Source organism: Triturus cristatus, chromosome 7 (assembly GCF_964204655.1).
Source record: "Triturus cristatus chromosome 7, aTriCri1.1, whole genome shotgun sequence".
NCBI classification, from domain to species: Eukaryota; Metazoa; Chordata; class Amphibia; order Caudata; family Salamandridae; genus Triturus; species Triturus cristatus.
Genome location: NC_140590.1, coordinates 627,216,113 through 627,235,255, shown reverse-complemented (window position 1 = coordinate 627,235,255; position 19,143 = coordinate 627,216,113). Strand labels below are relative to the sequence as shown.

General features: G+C 48.6%; 1 protein-coding gene across 2 annotated transcripts in view; it reads left to right on the top strand.

Moving 5' to 3' along the window:
• The window catches only part of ERN1 (endoplasmic reticulum to nucleus signaling 1), a 617,499-nt gene that overhangs the window by 386,947 nt on the left and 211,409 nt on the right, over positions 1 to 19,143 (top strand). For both annotated transcript variants that reach the window (XM_085617236.1, XM_085617235.1), the window contains exon 10: positions 11,132 to 11,297. In XM_085617236.1, the coding sequence (XP_085473362.1) occupies positions 11,132 to 11,297 (166 nt within the window). The remainder of the gene's footprint in view (positions 1 to 11,131; positions 11,298 to 19,143) is intronic.

The following is a 19,143-nucleotide window of genomic DNA, read 5'->3' as shown; positions in this document are numbered from 1 at the left end:
GGTATAATAAAAGCAGTAAGCCTCCGAGATTCTGGTGCTAGTATAATTTGATGGTAGGCTGCTGACAAGTCAATAGTTGAGAACCAACTAGCACCTCTGAGTGAGGAAACCATTTCATTTATCTTTGGCAGAGGGAATTTATCTATTACAATGTTATTATTCAAGTGGAGTAAGTCAATGCATAGACGGATTTTTCCGTTTCCCTTCCTTGCGACGACAACCGGAGAAATCCATTCTGAGCGTTCTACCTCTTCAATTACATCTTTAGCTAACCATTCTTGTAGCTCTTTATTTACTTCATCCCTTATCAGAATAGGAAACCGGTCTCACCTTATGGACTCTGGGTACATTTGCTTCCTTAAGTACTATTTTGCGCTCAAACCCTTTGAGAGCTCCTAAACTTTTCCCAAAAACACCTGGAAATTTTTTAGCCAATGACTCCCCCATTTTGTAGGTTTCGTCCATTATTAAAACCTTCTCCTCACTATTGGGGTCCAAAATGATGTGTAAGTTCTTTTGGTCGAACCAACCTAAAACAGATGGTCCATGTTCTGCCACGTATAATTTGCCTCTTGCCGCTCTTCCTTTGAACCAGAACGTGAGCCATCTGAACCCTAGCATGTTAATTTTTTCCCCCGTAAAACTTACTGGGTACACATCAGTAGGGTATAAATCGTGACCCATTTTATCTATGAACTTTTCTTTCCAGATTGACTGGTTCACGATAGTATAAGGTGAACCTGAATCTGCATACACATTAACCTTGATACCCCCAAAGGACACTTCACATATAGGTTTTCCTTTGACTGATTCATCGGAGACATTTAAGACATAGTTCCCCTGTAAGCTTTTGACACAACTGTCATCGGTATCCCCTGTGGTTTCCTCATTCTCATCACCATCACACACATTTCACATTCCCTCTCCTACGGCACATTTTGCTAAAATGACCCATCAGTCCACAAATGCCACATTTCTTCTTTAACGCTGGGCAATATTTGCTGAAAGCCAAATGTTCCCTGCTGTCACACCGGTAACATCTCCTCTCTTCGTGTTTCCATTCCTTCTGTGCAGACTTCTGAACTTGGATAGGCAAACGCAGTCCTTGATTTTTGTTTACGTTTTGTACTTTAAAAACGCCGCCCGGTTCTTTACCGGATTCTATAACTACAGTGGCGCATCTTCCATACATCTCCGATTTCCTTATTATTGCCAATACATCATCTAAGGGTGCATCCCCATTAACCCATAATCTGTCTTGTAATCCAGAATTGTTGTTATGCATGACTAGTTGGTCCCTAATGAGGTCGTCGTGCAAATTATCAAATTTGCAATCTATTGCCAGTCTCTTTAAGTCATCTAACCATTCATCCACAGGTTCCTCTTTATTCTGTTTCCTTTGGAAAAATCTATGCCTTACTACGCCGATGCACACCTTTGGAGCGAAATACCTATCAAGGTCATTAAGCGCTGCTGCAAACACGTTCCCCTCACTATTTGCGGTTTTCTGCATTCGCATATATGTCTTTAAACCCACCGGACCCAAGGAGTGAAGTAGTAGTCTTTTTTTTTTGTTCTGGTTTCATCTTACCCTCCTCGTCAATGGCCTCAATATAATTCACAAAGTACTCTTTCCATTCCATCCATTTAATAATGAGTTGTGCTCCACTTACCCAAAATGCATGTGGGGAGCTTATAGAGAAATTTTGTTGAGCCATAGCGTGTGCTTCTGTTTGGGATGCTTGGTCTCCCTGATCCATATATCAATATACCTCAAAATAAACTTTCTTAAACTTGTATTGAATGACTCTTTTAACCTCCAATACTAATCTTCGAAATTCAAGGTCACTCCCCTGATTCCTTGCTTTTCAGAATAAACTGATTCCCCCGACTCTCTCACCTGTTCTTCTTTTCTGTACGTTGTTCTTGCCATCCTCCATATTTTGTCTTGGTTTACGTTATTTACTGCCCCAATATAAATTTTTATACACTTGTGCTTATAATTCTTATTTTTACTTTTCAATAATATATTTCACAAGGTGTGAAAGACTTCCTTCACTTCGTCCGCTTTCTCACAGCTGCCCCAAGATGGCCGCTACTTTCGCCGAGGTCGCGTTGCGTGACCCTACGCGCTAGATCTTTATTGTTCTTCGCGCATGCCCAGCCCACACTCATCCGACGATGACGGCGAACGATTCCGCGTGAGCAGGGTGCGCGCTGAAGTAGAATGTCGGCAGCAGTCGAAAAATGCACACGATGGCCCCCCAACCGCTTGCCCAATAGTAAGTAGCGCTCCTTACTTAAATACTTTGGCAGCACTCCGCTCCAGCGTTGGTAGGATCACAGCGAGTTTGAGAGCGAGATAAAAAAAAAAAAAAAACATCCAATTTAACGATCTGTCCCTCGACAGAAGTTCACCTCGTTGTTAACTTAATTCCCTTGTTAAGGTGTTGAAGTCTTCGTGGGTTATCCTCGTCTTCGCCAATTGAAATGATGAGGGTGGAGCAGTATTTAAATCCAAGTATTATTTATTCAATTCAGAAGAACAGGCGAGCGCCAGGCTAGACAGTTTCCTCTCCAGGACATCAGCCAGTATCTGACGTTCTGGATTGGAAACTGTCCAGAACCCTACAGGGATTCCATGCCATGCTCTCCATACACAACATTAAAGGAAAACAACCTTAGCTTAAAGGCATACACTACATGGTGTTTGGCCTAAACTAGAGGCCCTTTCTTTGTAAAAAGGCAGACTGTGACCGATCCTGCCATAATAATGTAGCTGTGGACGGTGAGGGCATGAGGCATGGAGTAGATTCCTTTGTTCCATCTTAGGGATCTGTAACTAGTTTGTTGGCCCTTCACCTACAGATACCTGCATATTAAATACAATACACACCCTAAGCTTGGTTGGTTAATACAATCTCTTCAGATGTCCGTGAGCGTAACCACAGTCACTAGTTTGGATCCTGATCAATGCACTGGACTAATAGTGACGTGTATTTATGGTGCTCAGAAGTCCAATACTGTGACAGAAAGCACTGTGAACATGTAAATCATTTAATTTAAAAAATGTATTGCACACAGTATGAATAGGCTGTTGCGAAAAGTGCAAAAAGGTTGTGTTTATATGTTTACAGTGTTTTCAAATATTATGTTTTTAGTAATACACGGTCTGGACTCAGTGCATATCTTATTTATATGTTTCCATTAACAGGACAATTCCAGATTCTACCAATTGAAGCTTCTATTGGCTTCCAAACAATCTTCGATTTTAATGATTAACTAGTTGAACACATGTACATTTCCTTAGAAGCAGGGACCTTGGAAAGAAAGTGTACCTCTCTTTAGCTATCTCATACTTCACGGTAGAGAAGGCATTTTATTCTCTCCTTTCAACCTGTGGCGACTCAACTGTTAAGGGATGGTTGTCTTTAGTAAGAAGAATATGCCTCCTTTTCACGCGTGCCTTCACCCCGCATGCAACTACAACGCGGTCGTTACAACGATTGCGTTGTAACAACGCATACCATTACCCCGCAAATCGGAACAACGACTTGCAGAGGGGAGCGCTGGATGTTGGAATAGTATAATTTACTATTTCAACTCCAGTCTGTGCGGAAAGTAGGGAAGGTGTTAGATTTTAAATCTAACACCTTCTCCCCCCTCCGCGGTGGTGAGAGGAAAAAAACAAAAAAAAGACTAACCTGTGCCAGCCGGCCACCGCCTCTCCTCCGTCCTATTCCTTCCGGTCTCCAGTCCTGGCTGCTAGCAGGAAGCACCCAGGCTCTCCTGAGCCAATCACAATGCTGCAATGCAGTGTTGTGATTGGACTGAGCGCTGTGGTTCGTCGCTCAGACGGGGATTGGGAGGCTTTGCTTGTTCCTTATCAGGCTGTGTAATGCAGCTTGGTGGGGAAGATGCAAAGTGCGCATGGCTGTTTGGCGGGCCCAAGAGGGCTGGCCAAACAGTCATGTGCACTTAGGGTGTGAAAACCACTCCTCCTGCTCTTGCCAGCCCGCCCGCCGCTGACTGCAGTAGCAAAAATAAAATGATAATAGCGATACGTTATTATCATTTTATTTTTCCTTTTAAACAGTGGGGCGACGCTCCTCCGCCTTAGTGGGGAAGCCGCCACTGCCCTCAGTATGACATCACATTCCTTTTTTTTTTTAAAACCTTTATTCTTTTAAATCAGTGACACAGCTATTCAGCCGACAACCCGGAGGTACAGCAGCTTTAGAAACACAACACATGCGAGTGTCCACATTACACAGACAGAAGAATCAAAGGTTCTATTTTAAATAAACACAAACCCAAACCTGAACACAAGCAAGGCGATAAGTATTGAAAGCACAAAAAGGGGTTCCCATCGGGGGGCGCGAGCCCCATTTCGTCCATCAGACACAGGTCTATAATAAGGGAAAGGAGGGGAAGTCAGAGACTCAAGAAGACAAACACATACCAGCAAGGAGTACAAAGCCGGAAAGAAAGCTAAGGGGAGAGCTGCTCCTCAGGCGGGTCCGGGTCTGGGGGCAGGCATATGCCCCCTCTGTACTGGTTCCATCGCCCCCATACAGAGTGCCATTTCCGAGGGCGCCCTCGAGCACAGTACACTGTCTTCTCCCTAAACATGCTCCAATCCATGTTTTCCATCCACGCAGTCAATGTAGGAGGCCTAGGTGAGCCCCACAGGCGAGCGATGTCGCGCTTGGCTACCATGTTCCCTAGGGTCACCCACTGAGTGTGTGCCGCGTCGTGGTTAGTAGGACCCCAAACATTCAGGAGACAGCACCGCGCCTCCAGCTGCATGACAATGCCCGTCACCTCCCCCATCACATCGTGGATTCGCTTCCAGAACTCCATAATCGCACCGCATTCCCAAATAATATGTAGGAAGGTACCCACCATACCACAGCCTCTCTTACATAAGCCCTCCTCGGAGAAACCCATATGGACCAGCCTGGGCCCCGTCACGTAGACCCTATGAAGTATTTTAAGCTGCACCAGCCGCAGGCGCGCGGGGATCGCAACCTCTTTGGGAGAAGAAACTGCATACTGCCAATCCTCATCATCTAGTTCGAGGCCGTCCCTGGTCCATTGATCGCGCAACCCTAGAAGAAGATCCGCCCGAACATTAATTAGTTTCTTATAAATGAGCGAGATCGTACTCTCTGGCATATGGCCATCCAGGATCCGGTCCTCTAACGGAGAGGACTCGGGCACCTTCTCCCCTTCTACAAGGACTGACCGCAAGGCGTGGCACACTTGAGCGTATCGGAAGAACTCCGTACTCCCTAGCTCATATTCCTTCTGCAGCTCCTCGAATGACTTTACCCTACCCTTAACCAAAAGGTCTCCAACCCTGGATATACCGATCAAGTCCCATTTCTCAAACCCTTTTGTATGCCAAAGCTTTCCCAGAATATCGGAGTCAAACAGAGGGGTGGCAAGGGTAAGCTTACCCTTCCAGCCCAGTGAATCCGTAGCCACCTTCCATACATGCACGGCCACCCTGGTGGGCCCCGTAAGGGTTAAGTCCGACGACTTCGAGTACAACGCTCTGTGGTAATTACCCCCACGCAGCAACCATCGGTCCATGGCGTAGCCGGGGCTCAGCGCCGGACCATATACACCATGGTTAATCGCGCTCAACTGAGTGGCCCAATAATAACGTCGAATGTCTGGAAGCGCGATACCCCCGTCATACCACGGAAGCGTCAACTTAGCAATCGCTATGCGCGGACGCCCTTCCCACAATAGCGCGCGCTGGTGGCTTTCGACCTCACGGAAATAACTGGCCGGGACCAAGTCAAGGGTATTCTGCAGGGCATAGAGGAAACGGGGAAGAAACATCATTTTAAACAGGGCGGCACGGCCAAGGGGGGAAAGCGGCAACCGCCGCCAGCCCGCCACGTCCCGTCGCAGACGTGCCAAGGGAGGGAGCAAGTTCTTCTCGTATCGTAAAATGGGGTCGGTGGAAATATAGATCCCCAAATACAAAAAGCCCTGCCGGGCTATCTGGATCGAGCAGTTGCGCGGGACAGGCGGGACATCCCCACACAGGACATACAAGTATGACTTCCCCCAATTGATAACAAGACCAGAGTTCCTACCAAAAGAAGTCAAGACGTCACAAACCACTATCAGAGATTTCTTAGGCGAGGTATAGCAGAATATCGTCGGCGTAGAGTGAAATACGGTCTTCGTGGTCAGGCGACCAACGAAGCCCACGTATATCCGGGTGCCATCGTATCCACGCCGCCAACGGCTCAAGGGCAAGGGCGAACAACAACGGCGACAAGGGACAGCCCTGCCGGGTGCCTCTCCCGAGCTCGAACGGTGCCGACGCCCGCCCGTTCACCACGACGCTAGCAAGAGGCCCCTCATAGAGCAACCTCACCCAGCCTACAAAGCCAGGCCCAAAGCCGAACTTGGCTAGCACAGCCCACAGGTATGCCCACTTCACCGTATCGAAGGCCATCGTGGCATCGAGGGACGCCACAATAGCCGGCTCTCGCATCGTGCCCTTCCTAGCAATCACTCCATGAAGGCGTCTAAGATTCAGTGCAGTGTTACGGTGCGGGATAAAGCCCGACTGATCCGGGTGGATCAAGTCGCCAAGTACCCGGACCAGGCGGTTAGCAAGGATCTTAGCAAGGATTTTCGGCTCGGCGTTGAGAAGTGATATCGGCCGATAGGAGCCACACTTGTCCCGGGGCTTACCGTCTTTATGTATTACCACAATCGTCGCCAGCCGTTGATCGAGCGGAAGAAACCCAGTCACCCGCACCTCCACGAACATGGCGCGCAGGTGAGGAGCCGACTTATCCGGACGAAGCTTATACAGCTCAATCGGCAAACCATTTGGGCCCGAGGCCTTACCGGAGCGCAACGCACGGATAGCACACGCCACTTCGTCTACAGTTATGTCTCCATCGAGGTCATCCCTATCAATGGCAGAAAGGCAGGGCAGAGCGATATCACGCAGGAGGTCACACGAGTCCTCAGTCGGCCTATCCGAAACCGAGGTGTATACCGTACGAAAATAGTCCGAGAAACACTGAACTATACCGTCGGGGTCAGTGACAACCTCCCCCCCCCCCCGTCCATCGACCACTCCGGCACCACTCGATTAACACGCTCTTTTTTGTCCAACCACGCCAGCAATTTCCCGGCCTTATCACCAACATCGTACAATCGACCCTGCTGCTCCCTATTGAGGGTCTTGGCAGCGTTCGTCACCAGATCCCTATATTCCAATTGCTTCAAGCTCAAATTATGCAGTGTGGCCGGTGCAACATCCTCTTCCAAGGCCGCTTCTAAAGCCGCTATCTCGTCCTCTACTTGCGTCACCTCGACGTCTCTCCGCCGCTTGGCGGCCACTACCAAGGAAAGGGCCTCCCCTCTCAATACAGTCTTAAAAGCTTCCCACAAGGACACCGCAGATTCAACTGAACCCTGATTATCTTGAAAATAGTGATCAACTGTCTTCAGCAACGCACTGCGCAGCTTGGGGTCACGAAAGTACCAGGGGTTAATGGGAGCCACCCTGCCCCCCACCACCCGGCCAACATCCAGACGGGCCCACACCGGCGAATGATCAGATATGCCCCGCGCCATGTGCCTAGCCTCAGATACCAATGAGGCGTGCGCAGCCAGAGTGAGCAAGTAATCAATCCGAGAGAGACTCCCGTGGGCCCCGGAATGAAAGGTATATTGTCTCTGAGTGGGGTGCCGTAGCCTCCAACAGTCTACCAGACCAAAAGTATCTATAAAGTCGGGAAGCCACTTCTGAGCACCCCCGGTGTCCCTGGGCGGGTACCTATCGAGCATTCCAGATCCAACCGCATTGAAGTCTCCTCCCACTACTAGCAGCCCTTCGGGGAGTTCCAACAAGGCCTTGCCCAGATCAGCAAACGTGGAGGCCTGCAGGGCAGGGGGGACATAGACAGAGACCAATACCAACGTTCTACCCTCCCACCTCCCCGCCACAGCCACAAATCGCCCCCTGTCGTCAGCGATGGTGGAGTCCACCTCAAATGGTAGGGAAGCTCTAACAAGTATGCCCGCACCCCTGGAGCCCGAGGAGAACCCCGAGTGAGCAATGAATTTATAACCCTTTCTGTTAAGTGCATAACATGTATTCCCTATAAGGTGGGTCTCCTGCAGGAGGACCACATCTGGCGAGGTCCGTTTCAAGAATTGCAGGACTATCCCCCGTTTAATACGATCCCCTAAGCCATTAACATTCCAGCTAATTATGTTTAAGCCCCTATCCCCCATCCCCAAACACAAAGAGACCTCAACCCCCCCCCCGGAGAACCCCGATCGGACAATAACGACAACAGTTGCTACGCCTTGCAAGAAACCCCCCCCCCCCCCCACAACAACCCCAACATCCCGAATCCCCCCCCCCTCCCTGCACCCCTGCGGCAGCTTACAAAGCCCCCCCCAACTTGCAGTGTGCCTGTCGCCCTATCAAAAGCAAATCTACAAAAAGTACCCCAAGGGAGGAAAGAGCTCCTATCTTCCCCCCGCCGCCCTCCCATTACTGCAGCAGGGTGCGAGTCACTGTCCGGGGCTGAGTCAAAACAGACCGATACCGGAGGTATCACTTTTGTCCATCCCGGTCGCCTTCCGCTCCATCCACGCGGTCCCGGCCGGGCTGTCGCCGAGGGAGCGCATCCAACCAGTCCCCTGCCATGTCCGGTGATTCGAAGAAGAAAGTCCGATCCTCATACACCACTCGTAGCCTGGCGGGGAAAAGCATGGCATACTTCAGGTCCATCTCCCTAAGCCGCCGCTTCACCCCCAGGAAACTCTGCCTCTGTTTCTGCACCAGCTGGGTGAAGTCAGGATAAAAGCTCACAGAGGCATTATGAAAAGGCACCGGGCCTGTCACCCTCGATGCTTGCAGGATAGCGTCTCGATCCCGAAAATTAAAGATCTGGGCGACAATCTGCCGCGGGGGGGCTCCCACCTTAGGCCGTCCGCCAGGCACTCGGTGAGCCCGCTCAACCGCAAAGAACCTGCCGAGGCCCTTAGGCGCAAGATGATTCACCACCAAGTCCTCAACGAGTAAATCCACGGAGAGCTCCTCCGAAGTTTCCGGGACCCCAATAAGGCGCACATTGTTGCGCCGGGCCTGACCTTCAAAGTCTTCAAGCCGGCGGGCGGAGAGATCATTCGCGGTTCATAACTTACGAACCTCAGCCTAGAGTTCCGAGACATCGTCCGCGAGGCCAGTAGTCTTGAGGTCCAGGGACTTGACCCGCTCATTGGTTTTGCACAGGTCCGCGCGAATCAAGTTGACATCAACCAAAATCATGTCCACCTTGTGTGCCAGGGTCTCGAACTGTCGCCCAATCGAAGATTGCATCCCATCTATCGCCCCCTTGATATCCTGCAATGATAACTCCGAGGCTGGGGATGAGTCGGCCTTCTGTGCTTCCAGCGACTGTCCCGATCCACCAGGCGACCCCTTCTGCTGGGCATAGCGATCCATGTTGTTGGCTTGGATATAGCCTCCCCGCCTGGTAGTCTTAGACTTCGGCTTGTCTGCCTCCGATTTGGTCGACATCTCGAACGGCAGGGCGGTCAATAGCAAAAATACGTCCCTCACTCAGCCAGAGGAAACAGGGTCAACTAGGGCTTCAGCAGCCAGCCAGGGTCGAGTGGAGGTCTTCCAGTTAACAGGGGATCGGCACGAAGCACTCCCAACCCAGAGCAAGCCAAGGGCGAGAAAGCGAAAGTGAAAGTGCAGCGGCACCCGTCCGCCAGTTCACACCTCCCAAGGCCGCTGTTGTTCAATTAGTGGCCGGGCATCCTGCCAACGCAAGCCCCTGGCATCCTTCAGAGGTAGGCCGCAGTCTTCCGCCATGCACAACTTTGGTCCCCGGTGGGCGATCTTAGCCCGGACAACGTCAATCGCCCCAGCTGTGACTCATCTGCAGGATTCCGTGCATGAAAATCAGGATTTAGGACAGGATGATTGCGGGAGGGCGCGGGGGTCGCGGGAGCTCAAGGCTCACGCGGCCATCTTGGTCAAGCGCTAGGCTCCTCCTCCCATCACATTCCTTTTGTTGTCTGAGGATGACTTTCCAGGGGGTCCAGAGGTTTCTAGCGTAGACCAGAGCCTGTAGGTCAGTAAAGGTGAAAGGAGTGTGCCTCTGTTAGGTAAAGTTGTCAACCTCCGTGAGGTTTCCACTTGGGAGAGTGAGTCTGGAGTGCTGAGGCAAGGTTGCTTACTATAGTTAACTCCTAGGAATTTATGGAAAGTAGCACACTCTACCTCCTACACTGCACCCACATCGTAGCGCTCCTCAGGAAGCTTCACTGGCTCCTCGTTCACAAGTGCAGCCAATTCAGACTTCTCACGCACATATACAAAGGAGCAGGAGCAGAACACCTGAACAGCCGCATACACTTTCACCTACACACCAGACACCTACTCTGTGCCTCACTCCCACGTGCACACACTCCCTGCGTCCGCAAAAGTAAAACTGAAGGTCACTCATTCTCCTACATCTCACCCAAGACATGGAGCGACCTCCCTCAACACATCAGAGCTTCCTCCTCAATCCTCCTCCTCACTTTTTGAGTTGCGTAAGAAGCTAAAGACCTGACTCTGCATATAAGCACCAGACACCTTGCCCACAATCCTGGATACCCTGTCTGACGATTAGTGCTCCATACAAATCAACATAACATAACATTACATTAATAATTTGCACTTTTGAGTAGTTTTCATTCACATACGGAGCAAGTTGATCAAATCCTCAAGATCCGTTGCCTGACTGGTTCCATTGTTTTTACATCTATTGTGCTTAATAAATGTGGTGAGGCTCCGGCATTTGGTCCAGAGAAAGGTCACTTCAGTAAGTCTGTGTCCGCGATCATTCTGTGGAGCAGGCAGGCACTGAAGGACTGTCGGAATCTCAGTGTGGGTGTAAAAGTGGTGTGCTGCAGGCTTCCAAGAACGGGGTCAGTGTTTGAGGAGACCCTCTGCAGCTAGGCTCGTGGTAATAACTTGATCAGAGCTGTACTGGGGAAGAGACAATAATAATATTGTGTTCCAATGGAGAACGTTTCAAGCAGTGTCTTGTATTACAGAATATTGTTTCTCTTCTAGCCACGAGGCAGAGCTATTCCGCTGCTCGAGGGTCCCAGGACGGACGGGGTCACCATCGAAGACAACGGGGAGTGTGTCATCACCCCTAGCACAGATATTAAGTTTTCCTCAGGGCTTAAAGAAAAGGACAAGTTTAATTTCTGGCGAAATCACTGGCTTCTGATCGGTTAGTATAATTTCTTCTCGTCTTGCATAGGATGCACTGCAGCGCCATCTTGTGGATGTTGCAGGTTGTTGTTTTTATCACAAGATTGGCCACGTTCATCGTTAAAGGCTTTACTGAAAAGGGATACAGAATTAATAACGTGTAATATTTTGAATGCAGGGAAATCTTAAGGATTTTGGGGCCGCTGGACCAAACGGATTTTGGGGGTTAAACGTATTTTGGGGCCCCTGTTTGGATCACCTTTGAATATATGATCCAATTTCCGCGTTTTTACCAGGTCACTTGTTCAAATTTTAAATGTGTTTGCATATAACATTCAGTGATAGTGACTTGTGTTTTCAATATTGTAACCCAGCAGCAACTCACTAACGTTATTGCAAATAATCTCTGTGACCCCCCCCCCCATTTGTCATATGTGAGGTTCTGTTTCGATCTAAAAAAAATTTATGGATGTTGCATGAAACATAAACACAACATTTCTCTGCAAATTGTCTGTAATAGACGCTCAAACATGACCCACATTGAAAATAAATTAAAGGAAAATGGTATTTAAATCTGTCTATTTAACTACTGTTCGAGGTCATCAGGGCACGACTTTCTGCAGAACAAAGCTGGCTCTCTCAAAGGGGGGGGGGGGGGGCGCTGAAAAGCTGGGGCCCTGGGCCAGAGCCCAATTTGCCCATGCCTTAAAACATGTCTGTTTGAATGTAACTCTGAACATTTGTACATTAGTTCGCGCCAACAAAGGTAGCATTTGATCAAACTAATGCAGTAGTTACTTCAGTACTCCCACACTAAGAACTTTGTGGGGGAATACAATACAGATCAATAAAAACACTGGCAGAGCGAAAATTGCAGATGGTCCCAATTAGCGCACTCTTGAACACTGCAACCTGAAAAGGGCATTATGGGAAGGTGGAGTCCTAAGAAGGGCTTTGTGAAAGCAAAGTCTAGAAGCAGTGATGTAACAGAAGCTTGGAATGATTGATGGGAACAGTAATATAGACCGATACCAAGTGCGATCACCGGGGCATTGTGGAAACTTGGAAAGTGTTGTTTGCTCTAGCAGACTACCATTTGCTTCCATAGTTACCCCGAATTGCTGATTTGTGAACCTCAGCGCTCTCTGTAAAGTGATCTTCAAATTCTACCAAAAGTTGACCTCTGTTAATGTTACTAGTCTAATGTTCTTAAAACGCACAACTGATCACTAATGTCTTCAAATTTCAGTTGGTGAGGCTGGTGAGCAGTGCTTTAAATGGGAAAAAATAATTGCAGGTACACCTTAAATAGAGCTGTGAACACGGGCGGGTTATGCTAAGGGCGAGGCTAAGGTGCCAGCATCCAATGAGAGCTAAACATTTTTGGAGAACATCTGTAAATATTAATGCAGAACTAGATATTGCGTGTATATTGCTTCACCGACATTGGTATCGAAATCCCATATGGGGGAGATTACAGGCTGTGGTTGCAGAATCTGGGATGGACTTGCATCCCAGCTTTTCCAAGAACACAGTTTATTTATTTATACATTTTTATATCCGACATCCAAGTACCTTACGAGGAAAAGCTAGAGGTTTCCCTGTTTTGTCTTTTTTGGTGGAGACTGTGTCTTTTGAACCCTGGCCACTACACTGACCCCTTGAATTAAAGGTGCTCTTTCACACAGACTCCTCTCAAACATTTGGCATTCTCAGACCTAAAATATGTATTTGCCATCACTTTAGTCAGTGCATTTATTATGAAACTCTTCTGTGGACACACATTAAATAGCCACCTTTTCAGACACACACCACCGGGGTGCAGTTGGAAAGCTCGAATCTCCCAGAGAAAAGTATAAATACCCACAATGGTGGAGAATATACACTAGTTGTTAGTGTTAGTGTATATTCTCCACCATTGTGGGTATTTATACTTTTCTCTGGGAGATTCTGGCATACACATATATTTGTGGGTGGATCACTATGTTTATTGACTAAAGCCTGGGAGGACGTATCCACCCCCACCACTCATGCTGAGTGGTACCTCTCTACTCCCCCTTTTGTTCTTTTTGGGTGCAGTTGAAAAGCAGCAGATTTATAAATGTAAATTTCCTGCAAAAGAAATCGATCCTATAGGCTTTGTGTTCAAGGATGAGATGACTGGAACCAGACCAGTGGGAAGAGGAAAACGGTGCAGCTTATAAGTATTTATACCCCTGTGCTAACAAACCGCTCTCCGCGAACAATAAACAGGTTATCAGCATATGTGGGAAGCATTCTTATGAAGTACCGCCTTTAAATCGAAGTCATCCCTCCTGGGCTGGCTCGCATGCTGCACTAATGCAAGCACCCTCCTTTAGCGCCTGGTGCCTTTGGCAACATAGTAAGTAGTTACATTGAAGGACTATTTTGGTTGTGAGAATTAACTTATACACTGCATAGTTAATATAGGATTGCATTGTCATGGTAAGTATCATCTATTTATTTATGTAGGACATTTATGTAGCGCTGTACAGAGACTCACTGTGACTTCACAGTGCTAATATATGCTAAGTACTATCCATATTTCCACTGAGCATGCCCTATTCATTACATGTGTTGATGAGAAGCCTCTGATGTACAGAATTCTGTTGCACTTAGAAGAAAAGTTATTAGCATAATCTGCTGAAATAGAATAACTTTTTTTTTTTCCCTCTGGCAGTTCATAGTGCACATCTGAGAGACACACACACACATGTGTACTCGTGCAGACACTCACACATGCACATCATTCACTAAAACTTTACAAATGCAATATCCAGGTTGTACTTTAAATGCAGTCATTTACTCTGATCTGCTGCATCCCCCTTCACTTGGCTCGGCTGCCAATGTCTGCATTTCCCTTGTGCCTCACACAGCCACAGTATCATTGAAAGAGAAGTGAGCACATACTTCTCTCAAATTCATACTAATGTGGGATTTTGTGTGTAGCGCTGCATTTGGATTTTGTGGTTAGCGCTAAAGTAAAAGTTGTGCTGGCTAGAAAGTTCCTTGAGATATTATTTTGTTTCACTAGCAAAGGTTCTGAAGCTGCTTTTACCATGATAAAAAAACTACTACTGACGGCCATTTCACCTCGAGATTCTGTGCTGTAACAATCACTCTGATCCGTAGGTGCCTCAGCAGAAGAGTGAGAGAAGCTAGATAAACAGAACATCTCGGCAGGTTTTCTTCCAATTGGGGCGTTATCGGTATTGAACACCATCTAGGATCGTCTGTCCGTGCACACATTCATGCTCCTTTGGCAGTCAGTTTCATCAGAAACAAAGCAACGCCTGTCCTACGTTCCTACACGTTCGTAACATGAGCCTGGCTACTGACCCCCAGAGTACAGATACTCTACCTGGCCAAGAAGTAGTTCCGGTACTAAAGAGGGAAACATTTGGAAGTTCCGGTACTCGGTACCGGTGAGTACGGGCCCATTTAAAGCACTGCTATTGAGAAACCAAATTGCGTGGCAGTGGAAGGTGCTTTAAAAAAAAATGCGACTGTTATAATGCACTCTGGAGAAGTGATGTGTCGAATTGGGACTAGGCGATCCTGGTCTGGGAGTGTTGAGTCAGAAAAACTAGTCGCACAGGTGCAATGCATGAGAAAATTCCGGTGCTACGGGTGCTGCGTGGATTTCCGTAACTGCTGACTGATGATGCATTGATTCTTTTAGCCGCACAGCTGGTCCTGCTTTGGAGTGTGTGTTTGTTTATTGGGCTGCGGTCATGCGCTGCACCAATTTCTTCGGCCGCACAGGTCTGTGCGTCGGTAATTTCTCCCGCACCGTGGTGTTGCGTCGGGAAATTCAGCCACAAGAAGAGCGAAGCGTTGGATTTGTAGGTTTCTTCAGTTCTTCACAGCTTTCTGTAGCAGGAACTGGAATAGGCACCCCTAGGCAGGTCAGAACTCCCAGTAGTGGAGTTCAAGAAGGCTGTAGGTGAAGTCTTTGTGTCCCTGAGACTTCAGAGAAGTAGGCAAGCGCACACAAGCCTTTGGAGATTCTTCTCAAGCAGGTTTCACAGCAAAGTCCGGTCTTAGTCCTCTCCTTGGCAAAAGCTGCAACTGCAGGCCAACCCAGCAAAGCAACACACAGTAAAGTGGCAGTCTCCTCCTCACAGCTCTTCAAGCTCTTCTCCTTGGCAGAAGTTCCTCTTGATTCCAGAAGTAATCTAAGGTTTTTAGGTCTAATACTTATACCCCTTTTTCCCTTTGAAGTCTTTGTTCAGAAAGTCTCTTGCTCATGTGAAACCAGTCCTGTCTTCCCTGGTCCAGTTTCACTACAAGGGGGTGGAGACAGCGGTGTGTTGAGCAGCCACAGCCTATTCATGACAACTCACCCCCCCCCCCTCCCCCAACCAATCTATCCCAGGATGGCCCATCAGCATATGCAGGGCACACCTCTGCTTCCTTTGTGTAAGTGTCTGGAGTGAATGCACAAATAGCCCCTGTCAGTCTAAAACCAGACGGTGAATCCACAAGCAGGCAGAGGCACACAGGATGGTTAAACAAGAAAATGGCCACTTTCTAAAAGTGACGTTTTCAAAAACAGTTTAAAAAACACCTTTACTAAAAGTTGTGTTTTGAATTCTGAGTTCAGAGAGCCTAAACCCCAAATCTGTAGCTGGTCCCAATTGAAAGTTACACTTGTAAAATCTCACAAGGCAGCTCCAATGATAGCCTATGGGAGAGCTAGTCCTTGCAATAGTGAAAAACGAAATACATAGTATTTCACTATCAGGACATGTAAAACACACCAGTACATGACCTACCTTTAACATACACTGCCCATGGTGGTACCTTGGGGGTGACTTACATGTAAGAAAAGGGAAGGTTAGGGCCTTGCAAGTGGGTGCGCTTGCCAGGTCGACATGGCAGTTAAAAATTGCGCGTCCAGACACTGCAGTGGCAGGTCCGAGACACATTTGAAAGGCTACTGGTGTGGATGGCACAATCAGTGCTGCAGGCCCACTAGTAGCAATTGATTTACAGGCCCTGGGCACACACAGTGCACCTTACTAGGGATTTACCAGTAAAACAAATATGCCAATCTGATAGACATTTAGCCACAGCTTCCTTAACTTAGAATTATCCCCCAGGCGCCAGTCTGGATCCGGAGATTTTTCAGCAATACCTCTGCGCGCTGGGGGACAGTGTTGCATGGCTTCGCTCTGACGTCATCTACGAATGACGTCCTGGGAGCCATACGAGTCCCTCCCGGCACGCTGACGTCCGTTTTCTTCTTTTCCGAGCTGCAGCGCGGATCTACGAGAAGCGGTTCCTCTGGCCTCTTTTTGTCTTTAGCCTTATTGATGCCTTTTCGCGTCGGGAACAGTGTGCCAATGCCTTCGGGCTTTAAGGTGTGCAAGACCTGTTTACAGCAGATGTCGGCGTTAAGGGAATGACGGATGATATTGTTGTCTGCCCAGGTGTCCCATTTGGAATCCAGGCGCTGTCGATCCCCATCTCGGGCTGGAGCTCCTGTTCGGGGCAGATCACGGTGTTGTTCCAGCGTACGCAGCTCGCCTTCCTCGGGTAATCACACAAAGTCACGGAGGCCCTTGGCCTCGCGTAGCCGTGACGCTGGTGCCCGTTCCTCCTGGTCTTTACCTGAGAAGGCTCCACAACAGTCGACCCCCACCTATCCACCATTTCCTGGTGAAGGGGCGACTAGGACCCAAATGGAAGCCTATTTTCGAGGTTAGCAGGCAGTCTTCGGTTCAATCCCTCTCCTTGGCGTGCCCCTTCGGGCCCCACAAAGGTGGTAGGGGACTCTGATCGGGAGTCGCCTGCGGATTCACCCTCGGTGCTCATGGAGTGCCATGGCTCTGTTTCCAGAGCCGCTGCCATGTTGGGACTCAGTCTAGTTGGGCTTCCCATTGAGACATCAGGCCGCAGTCCAGCTATGACGTCAGGAAACAGTCCGCTGGGACTTTCTGTAGTGGCTTTTGTGGGGGCCGCAGCAGGGGACATGTCTCTGACTCAATGTCATTCCACACTGCAATCTCCCATCGCGGTGGGTGTCGATTTGATGCTGTCACGCCGCCGCTTGAAGGAACCACCATTGGAAATTGTCTACGGCGGTACCGCGCCATCTCAGTGTCATTCGACACCAGAGCCGTCCTTTAAAATTCCTTTACAAATGAAGGTGGAGGCCCCTGTGAATTCACACTCCCCAGTGTTGCTTGAAAACACTACACATCCTGGTGGAGTTGAGCAGTTGCATGCCCTGGCACAACCTCGAGCAGAAGGTTTTTTTGACCTTTGGAGGGCACGTTACCCTGCAACCATCCCCTCCCTACAATTTGCTGTCGCTTCCTAGAATGGCGACGGAGTCATTCGCAAAGCTGCCGACATTTTGCAATTCCAGCCTCCTCTTATGTCTCTGACCTTAGATCCCTTGTTGGATCTGCTCCACCATGGCAACACTAATGTTGAACACTTGCTGCCCTTTTGTGAGTCGTTGTACGACATTCTTCTAGGGACTTGGGCAAGACCCTCATCGGGAGACTCTGTGGAGCGTGCCATCGCTCACCGTCATCGCCCAGCTCCAGATGATCCTGTCGGTCTGTCCCTACACCCTAGGGCTCAAGGGCTAGTTGTTCAGGCAGCCTCAACTTTGTTGTGTTTCTCCTCTCCTCCGGTGCTTCCACCAACTAGAGAATCCCAGTGGTTGGAGACATGGGGTCGAAATTTATTTATGTCCACTAGCTCTGTCCTCAGGTCTTTAAATACGTGTTTGGACGGGCGTCTTTTGCCCTCTGGGAATCGGTTGAGCGTCTCCTTCTCTCTCTTCCGGAAGGTCCTCGAGCTGACCTCACTCGGCTACTTCAAGATGGTCGTGAGCTGACCACATTTTCAATTCGGTCGGCCATGGACACCACAGACTCCGTGGGTAGAGCTATGGCCAGATCAGCTGCTCTACGACGCCATGCTTGGTTACGTGATGGCAGTTTCCCTGACAATGTTCAGGAAAGACTTAAGGCTATACCCTTTGACTGGGTCCATCTATTTGATAGCCACGCTGACTTGGCGGTCCAGCGCCTCATGTCTGGTATACAGTAATTGGCATTTCCTCTAGTCCTTCTGTTGCGGGCTTGGTGAATTGTTAGTGGTTGCAGTGTTGTCACTGCTTTCTCTTCCTTACGTACTATCAGTCTCTGGGTTCAAGCTGTTATTTCTCAGATTGTACAGCTACACAGCTGTTTTTGCCCTTATTTTCGATTTCTCTGTCTAGGAGCTAGTCTCAAGAGATACTACTTTGCTTTTTATAGGGATGTGACATATACCCTATGTTGGGTATTCATTGGTTATTGTATAACCGTTCTACGATGCCACAGGAAGTGCTCTTCCTGGGTAGTGTATATCCTTACTGAGGATCAGCTGGGTCCGCCTCGGATTTTGTCTTCCTGCACTACCCTCTAGGGAGGTCCCACTGTAGTTTACACTACAGACTTCTAGCGGTATGATTTTCTCTTCTTGGCGCTCCAAATATTTTTGTAAGACTTCACAACTGAGCAGGCCCACAAGGGTACCATGGCTCTGTTTGAGAGTTTACATTTTTGCATTTGTGGAATGCGTTTTGTTTTACGGTGGCTCCGTAGTACTGTTTCTATCTCTGAGGATAGAGCCTCCTCCAGAGTATTGTACGAGTGGGTTTACGCCACGACTGTCTCGTCCCGTCGTGTTCCCGTATTTTACCTTTCCAGCTGTTAGCTGTAATTTCAAGAATTTAGCTGTGATTCAAAGCATTTGGCTATGTATGCTGTCTTAGCTGTACAGCCAGTGCCCCTTGGGAGCATATTTGTTTTCTTCCACTTAACGAACAGTTTCTGTTC